Source organism: Petromyzon marinus, chromosome 27, assembly GCF_048934315.1.
Source record: "Petromyzon marinus isolate PM22_M1 ecotype Great Lakes invasive population chromosome 27, UKy_Petmar_22M1.pri1.0, whole genome shotgun sequence".
NCBI classification, from domain to species: Eukaryota; Metazoa; Chordata; class Hyperoartia; order Petromyzontiformes; family Petromyzontidae; genus Petromyzon; species Petromyzon marinus.
In genome coordinates this window covers 5,584,367-5,602,290 of record NC_133693.1, presented here as the reverse complement: position 1 = coordinate 5,602,290, position 17,924 = coordinate 5,584,367, and the positions used below count along the sequence as shown (strand labels likewise).

At 48.7% G+C, this 17,924-nt stretch overlaps 1 protein-coding gene across 1 annotated transcript in view; it reads left to right on the top strand.

The window, feature by feature from the left end:
* Positions 1–17,924, top strand: part of LOC116946707 (microtubule-actin cross-linking factor 1, isoforms 1/2/3/4-like) — a 340,281-nt gene that overhangs the window by 152,659 nt on the left and 169,698 nt on the right. Inside the window, exons 32-39 of the mRNA XM_076069967.1 lie at positions 6–144; positions 485–690; positions 1,712–1,874; positions 2,582–2,665; positions 3,511–3,618; positions 4,195–4,293; positions 8,324–13,114; positions 13,784–16,843. Coding sequence (XP_075926082.1) covers positions 6–144; positions 485–690; positions 1,712–1,874; positions 2,582–2,665; positions 3,511–3,618; positions 4,195–4,293; positions 8,324–13,114; positions 13,784–16,843 — 8,650 coding nt within the window. The remainder of the gene's footprint in view (positions 1–5; positions 145–484; positions 691–1,711; positions 1,875–2,581; positions 2,666–3,510; positions 3,619–4,194; positions 4,294–8,323; positions 13,115–13,783; positions 16,844–17,924) is intronic.

The window sequence follows — 17,924 nt, the reverse complement described above, 5'->3', positions numbered from 1 at the left end:
GACAGGCTGAAGAGGATGAGCACGCTGGTGGGAAGCCTGCAGGAGGCCGATGTTCTGCTGAAGGAGCTGGAGGGTCACCTGTACGAGGAGGAGACTGTTCCCACCGACCCGGCCACAGTCAGCACCTACATCGCGCAGCTGCAGGTGAACGTTTATGCATTCGGTCCATCAGCCTGTCCGTAACGGGGAGAGCCACTGTGACTCTCATGAAGATGGTTCAACGTGTATGAAGCTTTCGTATAAACTTGTGCTGCCCTTGAGGGTCTTTCCCCTTGAGGAAACCAGCCAGGTTGTTCAAATAATTGCCCAAAGCTTGTAGATACAAATCAGATTTTAAAAAATGTTATTTGCAAACAGGCAAATACTGCCCCATGTGACATGTGACCTCTCACCCCCCCCCGCGTGACAATGCCTTACCCCTCCATGTGACATCTTACTGCTGCCCCCGCATAACTCTTGCTGCCCTTCTCCCCTGCCCGTGCAGGCCTGGGCGAAGGAGGCGGAAGAGACGGAGGGCCGCAAGGGTGGCCCGCTGGCGTCGCTGGACGTACACCTGCGGGCGGCGCGCGAGTCGGGCGGGCGGATGCTGAGCGAGCATGGCGAGCGCGACCCCGACCTGGAGCGCGTGGCGGAGCGTGCCGAGCACACGCTGGAGCGCTGGCAAAGCGCTTGCTCTCAGATCCGTGCCAGGTCAGTCGCGGATTCCTTTCACCCCGCCCCCCCCCCCCCCCCCCCCCACTGCGTGTCCCGCGCAGTGCCGAGCCAGCCCTGCCGCGATTGAGCGTTTTAGGATCCGAAACATCTTCGACCGAATTTGGCTCGCGTTCCAAGCCCAAATATTGCGTCGATTTTGGGGAGATTTCACAACGGTTTCTCATTATTTTTTCCCCACTGAAGAAGCCGAGGGTCGTGCTGCTGACTTGGCACACGTTGAGCGAGTCGAGGCATGTTTAGACGACGCGGTGACGCTGCTTGCACGCTCACGGTGCACTGGCCGACGTCGCACAATGTGAACGTTCAGTTGACCCAACCCCTGGCCCTACTTGCCCCCACCAGAACCAGATTCATACGTCTTGTCAGGAAAGCTTATCATGGAATTTGTTCCAGGTCCGCTTGACAGATAGGCGGTGGAAAAGCACCCGCACTGTGATGGACCCGTGCTGGCTCTTCGAGTGTGCCACAACATTTTAAAATATGAAATCAATTCTGAACTGAATCAGGACTCCGAATTGTGAAAATGAATTGAAATTCCTGGTGCATCATTTTACACACCCATTGTGCTGTCTCTTGGCTTCAAAATATCATCACAAATGGTGTCACCGACAAAGGCAAAGATTCGCCCTATAGCCTGTAACAGACTGTTGGGGCAAATGCTCTTAGCGAGCACCTATGAAGGCCGGCACTGCACACGAGGGGTTGGGTGGCCAGCACCATACCCGGCCATCTTTTGTGTCCCCAATGGCGATGTTTACACACCGCACCAGGTACTCATTGAGGCTGAGTCGACCTAGGGCAGGCCCAGGACCAGTTCAGATAATCGTCACCGGTGTTAGCCGTGAGCGTGAATCGAACTCGGGTCGCCGGATTCGTAGCGCAGCGCGCTAACCGCTACACTACCGCTCCCTGCACAAAGACACACACACAAACGCGCATTGACATGGCAGGATCTTCTGTGCTGTGCCGTGCTGAATTTTGCTGTGCGGCCTTACAGGCTGAAGGAGCTGGAGGGCCTGGCGAAGGTTCTGCGGTCGTACCGAGAGAGCGCCGTTTGGCTGGAGGCTTGGCTTGACAAGACCATGAAGCTACAGGAGAAGGTGCAGGCGAGCAAGATTGAGGACGTTCGGGGCCTGGAGGAGCAGCTGGAGAAGCAGAAGGTTGACGCGTTCCTGCGCCTTGATCATCATCTCTCTATCTCTTCCCGTCCAGCCCCTTTACAAAGGCCGCTGGCTCCACAAATTTCCGTCAGCAGCAGCAGCAGTCTTACGCTTTTGTCGATCACATATATTCCGTCTGTTGCTGGTGTGTGCGTCATTACTCTCCGTTCTAGTGCCTCCTCCTTCTCCACTCCATTAGTCCATCATTACAAGCATAATAATCTACCATCATCATCAACAACAACAGCCGTGATCCATTCCTCGCTGGATGAAGGCCCTTCCCAAGCCATCGCCATCTCTCACAGCCTTGCGATGCAACAATCCGTCAAACACCTGCGCACTCGCTGATTTCATCGCTCCGTCTCCATGATGTATGGCCTCTCGGGCATGTTCCGTCCTTTGGCTACCAATCCATTGTTGGTCTTAGCCACTGGCAATGTCTCCTGCCCAAGCCCAGTCATTCTTAAGAGTAAACTTGACGTCTCCAACTTGCACATGCTCTCCGATTCCACGTGTGTACCTCTTTCCGTCTCTCTGCGATTCCAAGCGATGGCGCCCCTCCTCCTCCACGCTTGAATCAGAAATATTCTCTTCGTACACGCACGATACGACACATGTACCGCCAGCATAAGCATCGGGTTTTAATTAGCGAATCGTTACACCCCAGCGGGCAAAGTTAACGTTGGCGTTTGTTTCACTCACTGCAGGCTCTGGCGATGGACATCGAGAAAAATCAGGTCAAGGTGGACGAATGCCAGAAGTACTCGGAGCAGTACTCGCTGGCCGCCAAGGTAAACACGCTCAGTGTGACGCGCTTACTTAAAGCGTGTGCATTTGTTTAACTTGGTAACAAGCACTCCGCTCCTTGGAGCACTGTTGGTGTGTGCTCGTTATTTGAGATATTTGTGTGTACCAGGACAAACACATCAAGCATTATTGTCTCGCCCAGGCCAAACGTTTTATTTTTATTTTGCACCATCGTCTGTTGGGGATATCGCTGCTGGTGCTGGGACTCTCGTTTAACTTGCCTGTGTCCACATTGCGTGTGCACGCTCCAGTCGCTGTCTTGTCCCTTCATCCGTTGCGTCCCTCTCCCATTGGCCTTTCATGTTGTTTCGTTCTCTATTATCCCCCACTCATTCCACTTTCCCTATTTTAGCCCTGATGATATCTGTTTAATTTCCCGTGTCACTTTGAGAAACCGTGGCGTCTCAGCGATTTAATAAATCCACATCCCTAAGAGAGCGAGATGAAATAAGATGAAAGGCACACAGGGTAGCACATGACAGCGGTTAAGTCACATGCACAACGATTTGGTTGCAGTGAGAAGCGAATGGGTTGAGGTCCTTGCGCACCATGCTCCTCTGTTAGCCACGCTTTCGGTAAAAAACGTTTCGGAGCTTGGCTTTTTAGGTTCTTGGCCCTCATGTTTGGAATGCTGTGCCTGATGAACTATGTCTAACCGCTAAGCTTCTCCCATTTCGAATTGTTACGGCTTTACATTTTCTGTACGGCGCTCTGAAGCCCCTTTGTTGGGTCTGCTGCGCCTAATAAAAACGTTAAATAATTATAGGTTGGGGGCACATTTGCACTCTTGACACTGAATGTCCTGATGAAGCTGCACCTTGTGCCCTAGGACTATGAGCTGCAGCTGATGACCTACAAGGCCATGGTGGACACACACCAGAGGTCGCCGGTGAAACGTCGCCGTCTACTCTCCACCAGCGACTCCATCATGCAGGAGGTCAGAGGTCAACGGGAGACACCCGTCGCACTCGACCGTCCGCTTGCGGGCCTGCCTTGTCTGTCGGTCGGAATACCGGCCCATAGGTTTTTGTATCGCACCGGCAGGATGGCCCATTGGCGTGTTTTTAAACTCGTGGCTCCACCGCGGCACTGTTAACGCAACAGAAGCCAGCCCCAATTATAAAGATTCTTCAAATTGTTGCGGCTTTACAATTTTGGAATGCTAATTAATTCGCAAAATGGTCAGGTACATAAGAACAAATAAAATCTCACAAATTAACTGATAAAATGGCGTCGTAAAAATTGTCAAGCTGGAAAAAACTATTGCAAGCCATTAATATCATGGATAACGGCTATTTGTTTAGGAGTTTAATTGGTGTATGTTATTTCAACATGTGAGAAAATAGAATTTCCAAACAATAAATTCATATTGGCGAGGATAATCAAGACTTCAGATTTTTTGCGGAACAGACAACACTGCTCATCGTATGATATCACCGATGCATTGTATCGCGATGACACTGCTGCTGTACGGTGATCACATGGTGGGTGTTGGCGTTTTTGTGCATAATAGTACATGACCCTGCGGACCCGATACACGGCGCTGGTGACTATGACGAGCCAGTACGTGAAGTTCATCAGCGAGACACTCCAGCGTCTGCAGGGAGAGCAGGTGAGTGCTCATTGCACACACACACGGGTGCGCGCGTACTTACGGACACGAACACTCCCTACCACGCGCAACCCACACGCTCATCGTCTCGGGCCAATCAAAGCCTCGCATCTCTGGCTCATGGAGAATGCCAGGCAGAACGGGACACATTGTTTAAAGATTTATTTTGAACTTTCCCCCAGTTTATCTATCGTCAACTCATGGGTTATGCATTTGCGATATTTAATTCCTTCAAACGGTTGGTCCAAAAGTTGGTGTGAACGTTTTAATGTTTTTGTTTTGATTAGCAGTTGGCGGGGGGGCGGGGGGGGAAGAGGTGGTGGTGGTATCTTACTTTTGCCATAACGTTGCGGGTTTTTTGTTCTTTTAAAGTGCATGTGCGTGCGTGATTGGTGTTGGGCTTGGTGACAGAGAATGCCGGAGCTTGATCGCGCCTGCTGCTTGTGGCACTAACGCTGCCTGATTGTGATGGACCGCGCTTTGGGTGTGGCGCGCTTGACCTCTGACCACGCAACATTGGGCACTTGGCAGTCAGAGGAACGTCTTTCGTTCAATTTGACTTTAATGTAAGCGCTTATGCAAATATGACTTTTCATGAATGTCGATGTTTTTTTTACGTAGCAAATAAGATTTTTTTGAATAATCGCTGAATACGCGCTGCAGTGAATTGAACGCAATCATCAGTATTTGCATGCGGGAAAGTGTTTTGAAGGTCAAAATAATGAGATGCCCTCTGGTCATTGTTACCGCCGGTTACTGGCATGATTTATCTCCTTCGTGATGAGCGAAGCCGGTTTTAATTATTTTTTTGTTTAATCTCCATCACACAAGGTCATGACATTCTTTACCCATCACTGCCAGGTTTATGTTGTTTTTGTTCGTTTATTTATTTGTTTAAATGGATATGGCACTTCTGACATCTCCTTCTTGCTTTCTCATTTCATGACAAAAAAATACCCCTTCCTTCTTCGTATCTTGATATAATTGAAGTGGGCACCGTAACAAACACAAAATATACGTGTGCATTTATGCGCTAGCCAACACGATACTGAAGGTAAAAGATAGAAGCGTAGGGATAGGGTTGTTGCTGCAATCAATTTACGATCATCTGACATAAACCAAAAGTGCATTTGAAACTCAAGTTTGTTACCTCTGTTATGAACCAGGTGAGGTTGCATCGAGTCTTCGACATACTTGCACCTTTTTTGCATCTTGATTTGAAATGTGACAAGGTGCATGTCCAGAAAATCCTGACAAGCTGAATTGTGCAATTATATTGAAGCGTTCATCTTTTTTGAAGGTTTCTGAGACAGGCATGGGAACGATTATAAATTGCTGTGCATACAGATGCATTGCAGGGCAGGGCAAGGACCTTGGCAGTTTGGCTTCGGACATGGCGCGAAAGCGTTGTAGAGGTGATTAAGATGAGGAGGCTGTGATTGGTGGGGCACGTCGTGTGCAGTATAGAGGAGGAGGGCTGTGATTGGTGGGGCACGTCGTGTGCAGTATAGAGGAGAAAGGCTGTGATTGGTGGGGCACGTCATGTGCAGTATAGAGGAGGAGGGCTGTGATTGGTGGGGCACGTCGTGTGCAGTATAGAGGAGGAGGGCTGTGATTGGTGGGGCATGTCGTGTGCAGTATAGAGGGGGAGGGCAAGTTACTGAGAGGCATTGGAGTGGCGTTGTGTTGCTCCCACCACAATGTGCCAGGAGTTTTTGTATATTTTTTTGGTTTCCTGATATTGTTCCATTCCTCTGTCTGGTGAAATCCAGCCGGGTGGCTCAGTTGTGAAAGAGCGCTTGGCCTCGTAGTTGCAGGGTTTCTGAATTCATATCCCATTTTTGTGGGGTTAAAAAAATAAATAGGAACTTGTACCTATGGATAGACACAATATGACAGTTTCACCGCTGGCTTAGGTCTGATGCGAGTTTGGTTAGCAATCTACATTGACATTTGACTATGGTCTGTGAAGACACATTTGATCAAAGTGTGACCGATACCTTTTGAAAATATATACATTTATAAAATACATGCACAGATATTTTTCAAAATATTTTGGGACCTGATGTCTTTCATGCCACTTTTTAAGTAATCGATTTCGTTTGCGACCCAGGTTTTTGTTTTACATTTCAGTAAAAAAAAACAGTAGCTTAAAATTGGACGCATTCTTAAGCGTGCAATTGGTTAATAAGTTCGATATTTTTTTCTGGCGTGCACTGGGAGGTGATTACTTTTTGATGAGCATTGGAAAGGGTCATTAGTGCCAGCGTGTACGAAAGGTCAATTTGTTCTGACCTTTTGAAAAATATCACAAGTCGCACACTCGCGTATTATTTTAAAGCTTTGATGCTGGAAACAGCCAACTGTGCTCTTGAAAAATTATTTAAAAAGAAATAGATGGAGTAATTACTAACAAGAATAAGCAGCTGGGTTTTCTGAACCTTTTTCAGTGTTTTCGCAGTTTAGTTTCGCTTCTCCTAAGGAGTGATACCCGAAATACACCATATAATAAAATTGCATTCAGCAAAATGAATATAAATTTAACTGTGTACTCAGTTAAATTTATCAATCAAGAAAATGGCACAAACCAGTAAGAACATGCGGCCAATGTACTCAACCCTAAAACATATCTCGATATTTCTACTATAAAATTTACCTGTCCTTTTTAGTTTTCAAATGTGCCTTTTTTTTTACTCTCGATTCCTCTGGAAATCTGCCTGCGCTCTCTGCGAGTGATAAATCGAGTTTGCGTGCCGCCTGTGTGTGCTTGTAACATTCCTCTCGGCGCAAAGACAAAGCGAGCGACACTGTGGTAACAATAAACGCACGCCCGCCAGGGCCTCAATACTCTGTCCCTGTGTCCTCTTTTGTCAGGGTTCTGGGGCTGTGTGGATGCACTCTGCGCAGCCGGTGGAATTCGTTCTTCCTCTCCGTTAACCGTCTTGGGGGGGGTGAAAAAAATCGATGCATGGAATTCTCGTTTTGTTCTTCATTTTCTCAAAGGGACGATGCTTCTTTTTAAACACCTTCCGTGTATCAATCCCGCTGCTGCGTTTTCGCGAACTCTCCGTTAGACACTTTTACCGTACTTACAAAAAAAAACACACGCATGACAGGCAAGTGTTAGAATGAGTTTAATAATGGCATGTATCTACTCAGAAAAAGCTAATGGAATATCAAGGCTCTTTTTCATAAAAGTGCTACATTGGGATGATTGGTTAACACCTAGTTTAGCTTAAAGCTGAGATGCGTTCCAAGGATATTCATTCTGATTTGATTTTAGGCCAAATCACGGGAGTCAATTACACGCAATGCTCATTATTAAACGAACATGAGGAACTAATTTATATATTATTGAGCCCCTTAGGCTGCCTTTATAAATGACATTCAAATGGATGATCACTTAATGGGGTTCAGATAGATGTAGCTACAATTAAACTCTGTGGAAATGTCATCACAAAATGCTCCTCTTCGGTATGTCGAAGATACTTCACCTATTCTTCAAAGAGCTTGCGTGTCTGTCGAGCCTGCTGGTGTCAATCAAAGGCCTTCTGCTGTTTGTGTGTTGCTGCCTCCTCAAGATTCAGCCTAAAACTTTTCCTTCGGATACTTCCTGCAGTGTTCTCTCAGCTGTCACTTCAAACTGCTGTCTTCCTAAAGCAAGTGCCATATCGGTTTTGAATGGGGAAAAAAAGTAAACTATGAAAACAACAAAACAAAAATGACAATAAAACACTGGAAGGGGTGAAACAATCTCTAACACAGTAAAAAAAAAGCATGAAATGTCCTTGTTGTGATGTTTGGGTTTGCCAATAACACGCTAAATCATATTAATGAATGCTACCCTAAATTGAGTGGACCTTGGATGCTTTTGTAACCTTCGGTGCCTGGCATTTGTTGTGGCTTCAGTTTATGACCTCAAAACACGAACCCGGTGATATACTCAAGGCTTTATTGCAGAAAATGAGGGCGCGCAATGCATCAACGTCGCTCACCGTGTGAAATATCTCATGCCACTCCATGTACATAGAGGCAAGCAAAACAGCTGAGCCAGCAGCCGCAGCAACAGCAACAGCTACAGCAGCAACACAGCGAAGCCCAGGATGCCCTCCGACGCCTTGCTGACATTCAAGATGAACTGGAGCGCCAGCGCCAAATCTCGGAGAACTACGCACGTGGCAAGGCCCAGGCAGAAGAGGAGGCAGACCGCCTTAGGCAGCAGATCCATTACGACGCCAGCAAGCGGCGGTCCTACGCAGAGGCCACATCATCCCAGAAGGAGGCCCTGGACCAGCAGGTGGTGGAACTGCGGCAGAACTCGAATGCTGAGGTTCGCCGGCAGGCTGCCCTGGTAAATGATGCCGTGAGCCAGAGGAAGCAGGTCGAGGAGGAGATCCTCATAATCCGCATGGAGCTTGAGAGGGCCTCTCGTCGTAAGGATGAAGCGGAGGATGAACTGGATGCCCTCCGAGCCAGAGCAGAGGAGGCCGAGAGACGGCGGAAGGCCGCTGAGCAAGAGACTGCCAAATACCGTCAGCTGGCCGAGACAGAGGCTCGGCGCAAGGAGGAGGCCGAGGCGGAGCTCAAGAAAAAAATAGCAGCCGAACAAGAGGCTGCAAATCAGAAGAGAGCAGCCCTCGCTGAGGTAGAGAGACTCAAGAAGATCGCTGAGGAGGCCCAGAATAGAAAGCAGCAAGCGGAAGAGGAGGCAAAGAAGCAAATCGCTGTTGCTCAGGAGGCGTTCCAGAAGAGTGCAGAGGCTGAGATCCAGGCCCAGAAGGCCACCTTTGTGGAGCTGCAACAAATGCAGCAGGAGGAACAGACAATGATTGTGGACTTGAAGAGGGAGGCAATGCTACGCAAGAAGGTTGCAGACGACGCAGAAAGGGCCCAGGCGACCGCCAAGGCTGAGCTCGAGATGTGGATGCAAAAAGCACAGGAGGCCTTGGAGCAGAAAAATAAGGCCGAGGAATTGGCCCGAGAAAAAAGCCAGGCTCAGCAGGAAGCCGAGAAACAAAAAGCAGCTGCTGAGCGTGAGGCTAAAGCCCGGGGTGAAGCCCAGCATCTGGCGCAGAAGCAGAAATCGCAGGCTGAGGACGAGCTGGGTAAACAGCTCAAGCTTTCCGAGAAGACGACGCAGCAGAAGCAACAGGCAGAACAGGAGGTGAAGAGACTGCTCATACTCATGCAAGACTCGGAGCAGCAGAAGTCGCTGCTCGAAGACGAACTTCAGAGGCTTAAGGCCGAGGTGGCTGAAGCGATAAGGCAGAAGACCTTGCTGGAGGAGGAGCTGGCCAAAGTCAGATCACAGATGGACGAACTCATTAAGCTTCGGTTCAAAGTAGAAGAGGAGAACCAGCTGAAGGCAAATGCTGAAAAAGAGAAGACTGAGAAGATTCTTGAGGAAGAAGCCGCCAAGATGAAGCAGCTTGCAGAAGAGGCGGCTCGTCTCAAGAAGCTGGCTGACGAGGCCATGCAGCATCGGCGAATAATGGAAGAAGAGACTTCCCGGCAGCGTGCGGAGGCAGAGAAGGCGCATAAAGAAAAATTGCTCATCATTCAGCAGGCCAGCCAACTTAAGGATGATGCAGAGAGAGTGCTGCAAGAACAAGCGGAGGAGAACGAGCGGCTGAGACACCTGGCAGAAGAGGAAGCCAAGCAAAGGAAGCTCCTTGAAGAGCAAGCTGCACAGCAGAAACAAGCTATTGAGGTGGAGATGGCCGAAATCCAGAAGCACTCAGAGCTGGAGATTCAGAGGCAAAAGCTCTTGGTCGAAGAGACTATTTTTCAGAGACGACAAATTGAGGAGGAAATCCATATCATCAGGGTGAATTTTGAAAATGCCTCCAAGGGAAAGGCAGATCTGGAAAAGCAGCTGCAAAAACTTCAAGTGGCAACGGAGGAGACAACTCGCCTGAAAGAGAAAGCAGAAGGGGAGGCCGCACAACTGAAGAAGCTTGCTCAGGAAGAAGCCATGAAGAAAAAAGAGGCAGAGCAAGTCGTTCAGAAACAAGTTCAAGCTGAAAAGCTTGCTGCAAGTCAGTTCCAGGTTGCTCAGGAAGAGCTGGAGCAACTGAAAAAAAAAGCAGAGGAAGCGCTTGCGCTGAAACAGAAGGCAGAGGATGAGGCAGCCAAAAGAGTTAAACTAGCAGAGGATGCTGCACAGAAACGTCTGGCAGCAGAGGAGAAGGCCCGCCTCGCCGCACTGGCTGAGAAGGACGCAGAGTTCAACAAGGTTCGGCAGCAGGACGAGGAGATGTTGACCAAACTCAGGGATGAGGCAGAGTTGGCACGGAAGGCCGCAGAAGAAGCAGATCAGGCGAGACTGGCCGCCGAGCAAGAGGCAAATAACCTGCGAAAGCAAGCGGAGCAGGTGTTCCTGCTGCAGTCTCAGGCGGAGGAAGATGCGCAGCTAAAAGCCCTTTTGCAGGGGGAGGCCGAGAGGCTGAGGAAAGAGGCAGAGAACGAAGCCGCAATGAGAGCTCGTGCCGAGCAAGAGGCCCTGAACTTGAAGCAACTCGCCGAAGAGGAGTTTGAGCGACAGAGGCTGCTGGCGGAAAATATAATGCATCAGAAGGAAACGGCAGAAAACGAACTTGCAAAAATGCGACATTTGCTTAAAAAAACACAGAAGCAAAAAGGTCTGCTTGAAGACGAACTCAATCGACTGAAAGCCCAAGTAATGGAAGCTATTCAGCAAAAAAGCTTGGTGGAAGATGAACTGGCTGAGGTGAAGGCCCAAATGGAAGATCTCCTGAGGCTTAAAGGCAAGACTGAAGAGGAAAACCGGCAGAGAGCCGCAGCAGAGTCTCAGAACATTCAGAAGATCTTAGAGGAAGAGGCCACAAAGATGAAAAGCCTTGCTGAGGAAGCCTCTAAGCTGCGTGCAAAGAGTGAGGAAACTGCCAAATTGCGGCAACAGGCGGAGGAGGAGCTGGCCAAACAGAAGGCCCTCGCTGATTGTCTCGCACAAGAGAAAATGCAGGCAGTGGAAGAAGCCAACAAACTTCGCGCAGACGCTGAAGTGGAAGCTGAACAACGTAGACTTCTTGAGGAGCAGTCGGCCCAGCAGAAAAGGGCGATCGAGGAAGAGATGGCAAAAATCCAGAAGCAGTCTGAAATTGAACTCCATCGCCACAAAATAATGGTCGAGGAGACTATATTGAATCGCCGTCAGATTGAGGAAGAAATACGGATAATCAGATTGGAGTTTGAAAATGCGTCTAGAGGTAAACAAGAGCTTGAAGCACAGTTGCAGGTAATTGTAAAGGAGGCGGAAGAAACAGCACAACTTAAGAAAAAAGCTGAAGATGAAGTAGCCCAATTGAAGATGGTGGCTCACGAGGAAGCCGTGAAGAAGAAAGAGGCAGATGAGGTCGTTCATCAGAAATTTGAGGCTGAAAAGCTTGCAACGAGTCAGTTCCAGGCTGCTCAGGAAGAGCTGGAACGTCTCAAGAAAAAAGCGGAGGAAGCTCTCGCCCTGAAGCAGAAAGCGGAGAGTGAAGCCACTAACCAGGTCAGGCTCGCAGAGGAGGCTGCGCAAAAACGTCTGGCGGCAGAGGAGAAGTCCCGCCTTGCCGCACTGGCTGAGAAGGACGCAGAGTTCAACAAGGTTCGGCAGCAGGACGAGGAGATGTTGACCAAACTCAGGGATGAGGCGGAGTTGGCACAGAAGGCCGCAGAAGAAGCAGACCATGCGAGACTGGCTGCTGAGCAAGAGGCAAATAACCTGCGAAAGCAAGCGGAGCAGGTGTTCCTGCTGCAGTCTCAGGCGGAGGAAGATGCGCAGCTAAAAGCCCTTTTGCAGGGGGAGGCCGAGAGGCTGAGGAAAGAGGCAGAGAATGAGGCCGCAAAGAGAGCTCGTGCCGAGCAAGAGGCCCTGAACTTGAAGCAACTCGCCGAAGAGGAGTTTGAGCGACAGAGGCTGCAGGTGGAAAAAACATTACAACAAAAAGCAGAGGTGGAAAAGGAGTTCAACAACATGCGTGCACTCCTGCAAAAAACCGAGCATCAAAAATCTCTCCTGGAGGATGAACTGAACCGACTCAAACTCGAAGTTGCAGAGACAACCAGACAGAAACAATTGGTGGAGGAGGAACTTGCATTACTCAAAGCCCAAATGGAGGAGCTCCTCAGGCAAAAAAACCAGGCTGAGGAAATGAACAGATTGCATGCACTGTCTGACTCGCACAACATGCAAAAGGTCTTGGAGGATGAAGCACAGAAGATGACACTTCTTGCCGAAGAGGCCACTCGCCTTCGATCAAAGGCAGAGGAGTCCACGAACTTGCGGCAGCAGGCCGAAGCTGAGCTGGTGAAACAGAGGGCCCTGGCGGAACAGCTGGCCCAGGAAAAGAAGCAAGCCATCGCCGAGTTCAACCGACTTCAGTCCGAATCGAGCAAGGAGGCTCAGAAGCTTGTCAAAGATCGCCAAAAGATTGAGCAGCAGCTGGAGAGCAAGACCCAGGCCTTTCAGCGGACCTTGGACGAGGAGCGGCGCAGGCAGCAGGAGGCGTCGTCCGAGGCGGACCGTCTAAGACAACACATCGAAGAGCTGACCAAGGAACGAGCACAGGCCCAGGAAGAGGCCATTCGAGAGAAGGCCCAGGCAGAGGAAATTAGTCGGCAGAGGCTCGAGGCAGAAAAGCAGGTTCTCCTGAAGGTGAAGCAGCTGCAGGAAACGGAGGTGGACAGCAGAAGCGAGAAGGAGCTGAAGATGGAGAGTGAGGTGGTCAAACTGAGGTGCTTCATCGTCGCACTGGAGCAAGAGAAGGAGAGGCTGAGACAGGAGGCGGAAAAGTTTCATATTCAAGCTACGCAGGTATTGAGCATTCATTAATCATTCAATTAAAGGTAGTTTTTAAAAAAGTGTATAAATGTAATACCATATAGAGTTTAAAAAGCTGCAGGGTTTTTTCTTCTGAAAGCAAAACACACTTTGGCTTTTTCTGGGTTCTTAAAACCTGAACGTCAGTAAACGCAGATAAAAGCTCTGGGAAGTTACCATGCTGTAATGGGCATCACACTGCACTATCGACGGAGCAGTTGAAACAGTTAGCAAGTTTCTTAAATCCCTCCCGCTGTCTGGTCGGCAGTATAGATGGATATAGTCAATTGGCAGGTCACTTGTGTGGTGCGGCAAAGCATCGATACTGCCACCTTTTCCAAAACGTCTGGCCAGTGTAGAAGATTTAGCCAAAATTACAGAACCCACTTTAGATCTCCCACGAGCGAAAGCCCTTCTGCCAGCAGTAGCATGAGAAAGTATTTTCAGGGCTGCACCTTTACCTTTTGAAGAAATCTCAGTTATCTTCGTGATAATAAATTCAGCAGCTAAAGGATAGTATTTTCACAGTGTTTAAATTATAAACCGATTGTATTTATTGATTAAAAACACTTTTTGCATGTTTTTTTTATATGCTCGCACATAAATAAGATTTATATATTTATTTAAGTGGTGCTGTTTGATTAACAGTCACTTTCTTTGTAGGTGGCTCCACAAGAGACCACTACACACCCCAAGGAAGTCGTGATTTTTCAGAGGGAGTTTCTTCAAGACAGCGCCTCTCAAATGGATGAGAACGAAGCCCTCTTGTTGAAGCAGAAGTTTCTGGATGAGGAGAAGGCCCGGCTCCAGAAGATGTATGAAGAGGAGCTCAGGAAAACTAAAGCTCAGCTGGAGGCCGAGGCCAAAATCCGCCACCAGCAAGAAGAAGAAAATGTCCAGCTGAGACTTCAGATGCAGGAAGCTCTGCAGCAGCAGCAACGTGAGCCTCCGATGTATCAGCTGCAGCAGCAGAGCAGTCCTGGCTTCGGAAGGGAAGTCATTGACATGCTGGAGCAACAAAGAATGCAAGCAGAGGCGGACAAGCTGCTTGCTGAACAGGAGAAGGACGAGCTTCTGAGAAAGCTCAGGGAGCTTGAGGAAAACCATCAGAGGGTGGAGCATGAAAGGAAGCTTGAGATGGAGCGGCTTGACCAGAGAACAAAACTCGAGCTGCAGAAGCTGGAGGAGCAACGGAGGGTCGACCTCCAACAGATGGAGGAACGCAAGAGAATTGAGTTTCAGGAGATTGAGGAGCTCAAGAGAGTGGAACTCCAGAAGATTGAGAAGCAGAGATTGTTGTTGCAAATGGAGGAAGAACGAAGGCGGCTTGAGCTTGAGCAGCAAAAATTGCAAGTGCAGAACGTGGGTGGACAGAACCATAGCAATGGTGGGCTAGAGTTGAGCGTTTCTACTAGTGTTGCTGCAAATGCCCCCAGCATCACAGTAACCGATTACAATGCTGCTGCTGCCCCAGAGACAGAAATAACATACACTTACACGATTGAAGATGCCAAAAAAGCTCTGGAGGATGAGATAGTAGAGATCCCAGTGGGAGATATGGCCGGGAAAAAGATGACCGTTTGGGAGGTCCTTTACGACACCAACTTTATTGGCGATGAGAAACGGAATGAACTGATTGTGCAGTACCGCACTGGAAAGATCACCATCAAGCGCATCATCATAATAATCATCGAAATCATTCAAGACAGGGAGCTCATTCGCACAGGGAAGAAGGAGGTCACCTTCAAGGGCCTGCGTCGCCAGGTCACCCTGAGCGAGCTACTCAATTCCAACATATTGACTGCGGAGATGGCAAAGCAGCTCAGGGAGGGATCGAGATCAATAGACGAGGTCTCAGGCACTATCCGAGGGTATCTTGAAGGTACAAGCGGCATTGCCGGTTTGTACATCGAAGCGACAAGGGAGAAGCTTCCATTGTACAGTGGCATAAAGCGGGGATTCTTACGGCCTGGCACAGGACTAGTGTTGATGGAGTCGCAGGCAGCAACAGGATATATGATTGATCCTGTGAATAACATAAAGATGTCTGTCGATGAGGCAGTGAAAAGGCGCCTGGTCGGTCCAGAATACCTCGACAAACTTCTCTCTGCAGAGCGTGCTGTGACCGGTTACATTGATAAGTTTTCTGGTGAAGTCATGTCTCTCTTCCAAGCCATGAAGAAAGGGCTGATAATCAAGGAGCACGGCATCCGCCTTTTAGAGGCGCAGATCGCCACGGGAGGCATCATTGACCCGCAGGCCAGCCACCGTATTCCCGTGGAGATGGCCTACACGCGAGGGCTCTTTGATGAGGAAATGAACCAAATTTTGCTCGATCCCAGTGACGACACCAAGGGATTCTTCGACCCAAACACTGAAGAAAATCTCTCTTACTTGGACCTGTTTCAGCGCTGCATCAAAGACCCCGCCACGGGGCTTTCTCTTCTACCAATCAAGGAGAAGAAAAAAGAGCGGAAGATGTCCTCCAAATCGTCTGTGAGGAAGCGCAAAGTTGTCATCGTTGACCCAGACACCAACGAAGAGTTAACAGTTTACGAAGCTTACAAGAGGAAGCTGATTGACCATCAGACCTACATCCAGCTGTCCGAGCAAGAGTGCGAATGGGAGGAGATCACAACCACAACCGGCGATGGTGTTGTGTCCTCCATTTTGGTGGACCGACGCACAGGCCACAATTTCAGCATTGAGGAGGCCTTGAAGAAGGGAGTGATTACGCAGAGCACCATGACGCAGTATCGTTCGGGAAAGCTCGCAATCACAGAGCTCGCTGACCTCTTGTCTGGAAAGTTGACCTCGAGCAGCAGCACAGACTATCACTCCAGAATGACCACCCTCAGCACCAGCAGCAGCAGTTCCATTATACCAGGCAGCCCAATGCTTAGCCCAGATCCCAGCCGGGTTCTAGGCATGTGGAACGATCCTGTTGAGGAGACACAGCCAGTAGGCGGAATCTTGGATAACCAAAAGCTTGAAAAAATCTCCATCTACGAAGCTTTGCAGCGCAAGCTGGTGGACAATTTCACTGCCCAGAGGCTACTGGAGATTCAAGCATGCACAGGAGGTATCATCGACCCAACGACTGGGAGGCGATACAACTTAAGGGATGCCGTCACATACGGCCTTCTGGACAATCGTTTAATTCAGATGGTGTCCGTTGCCGAGAAAGCCTTCACTGGCTACGAAGACCCCATTACAAAGATGAAGGTGCCAATCATGGTGGCAATGAAGAAAGGGCTGATCACCTATGAGTCGGGCCGCCGTTTCCTGGAGGCTCAGTACCTTACGGGTGGCATCGTGGACCCGGGCACTGGGCAGCGCATAACCCTGGAAGACAGCGTCAACTGGGGCCTGGTGGATCTCGTTCTGGTGCAGAAACTCCGCGACATCCATTCGCACTTCAAGTACCTCACGTGCCCAAAGAGCCGCACACGCATGTCCTACAAGGAGGCAATGGACCGGTGCATGGTGGATTCGGAGAATGGAGTCCGGCTGTTGGAGGCCAGCGGCGTCATTGGCATCAGCGGAGGCTTGGGCTCCGCATACGGCTCGCAATCAGGCTCGCGTTCGGGCTCCAGGCCCGGCTCGCGAAGGGGAAGTTTCGATGCGGGCGTGGGCCAGGGCCTCATGGGGTTCGGATCTCCAATGAGTTTTTCGTCTGGCAATGCTTCTGGGTACACGTCATACTCGTACTCGCGTCGTTACTAGGCCTCACTTCGGCCATCTCTCGCCTTGTGTCACTACAGACTGTGTGGTTGTTTGTTCACTGAAATTTGGCTTAAAAGAGGTGCGTAAAGCGAGCAGTGTAATGACCCAGAAAAAAAAGTGTGTTTTTTTGTAAACGACTGGTATATTTTTAATGATGGGATTTCAATGTACGCTTTAGCACAGATATAAGGTTACATAAAGGAACACCAGCACTGTGGTTTGTCTAATGACATCAAGTACGGTAATAACTTTATACGAAAGGTGCTTTCACATGGCTTACATCCTACCAATGCCAAAGCTGAATACCAAAGTAAAATACAGTTAAATACGAATATCAATTTATCCCAAAGGAAAAAAAGTGTTTTATATTTAGCAATACTCTATAGATATAGTGTAGTGAGCTCCATTTGAGGCTAACCAGCAAATGTAGTTGAACAATCTGTAGTAATTTAGTACGTACAGTAATTTTAACATGACATGAAACTTTGATTGCCAAAATGATTACTGCAGTGTTACTCAGAGATATAGACAATTACAAGAAGAGTACAGCGATTTATTATTGGAAATGTGTCATAACTATACTTGTAACTAAATCACTTGGCAATAAGTGCCAGTTACTGTATACTCTACTAAAGTATCGTGGTGCAAAGCAAGAGCGAAAACGGATATATGGTCCTGTACTGTATTTGCTCACACTAAAACGTTACCTTTATTTACGTACTGTTTTCAATAGTTTTATTTTAATGTGTGCTATATGCATATTGTAGGGCTGACTAAAACAATTTATCTTCAGAAGACACTCTTCAACTAATATGCACTTGTTGCAAAAATAGCAATTAATTGTGGAATTTTATTTAAAGATTTGTTTTGCTGAGTGACTATCGTGTATTTTAATTCCTCCACTAGGCCCCGAGCATGTTGTTGCAGTGCACTGTTCTCAATGGCGATTTCATGGATGAATATTTGTCATATCAAGGTGGCACTGTGGCGCAGTGGTAGTGATTGTAGTCGTGGCAGTTGGCAATGGAACAGAAGAGCCACTGCCAAGTACAGTAATGACATTTGCCTCCATTTTTCA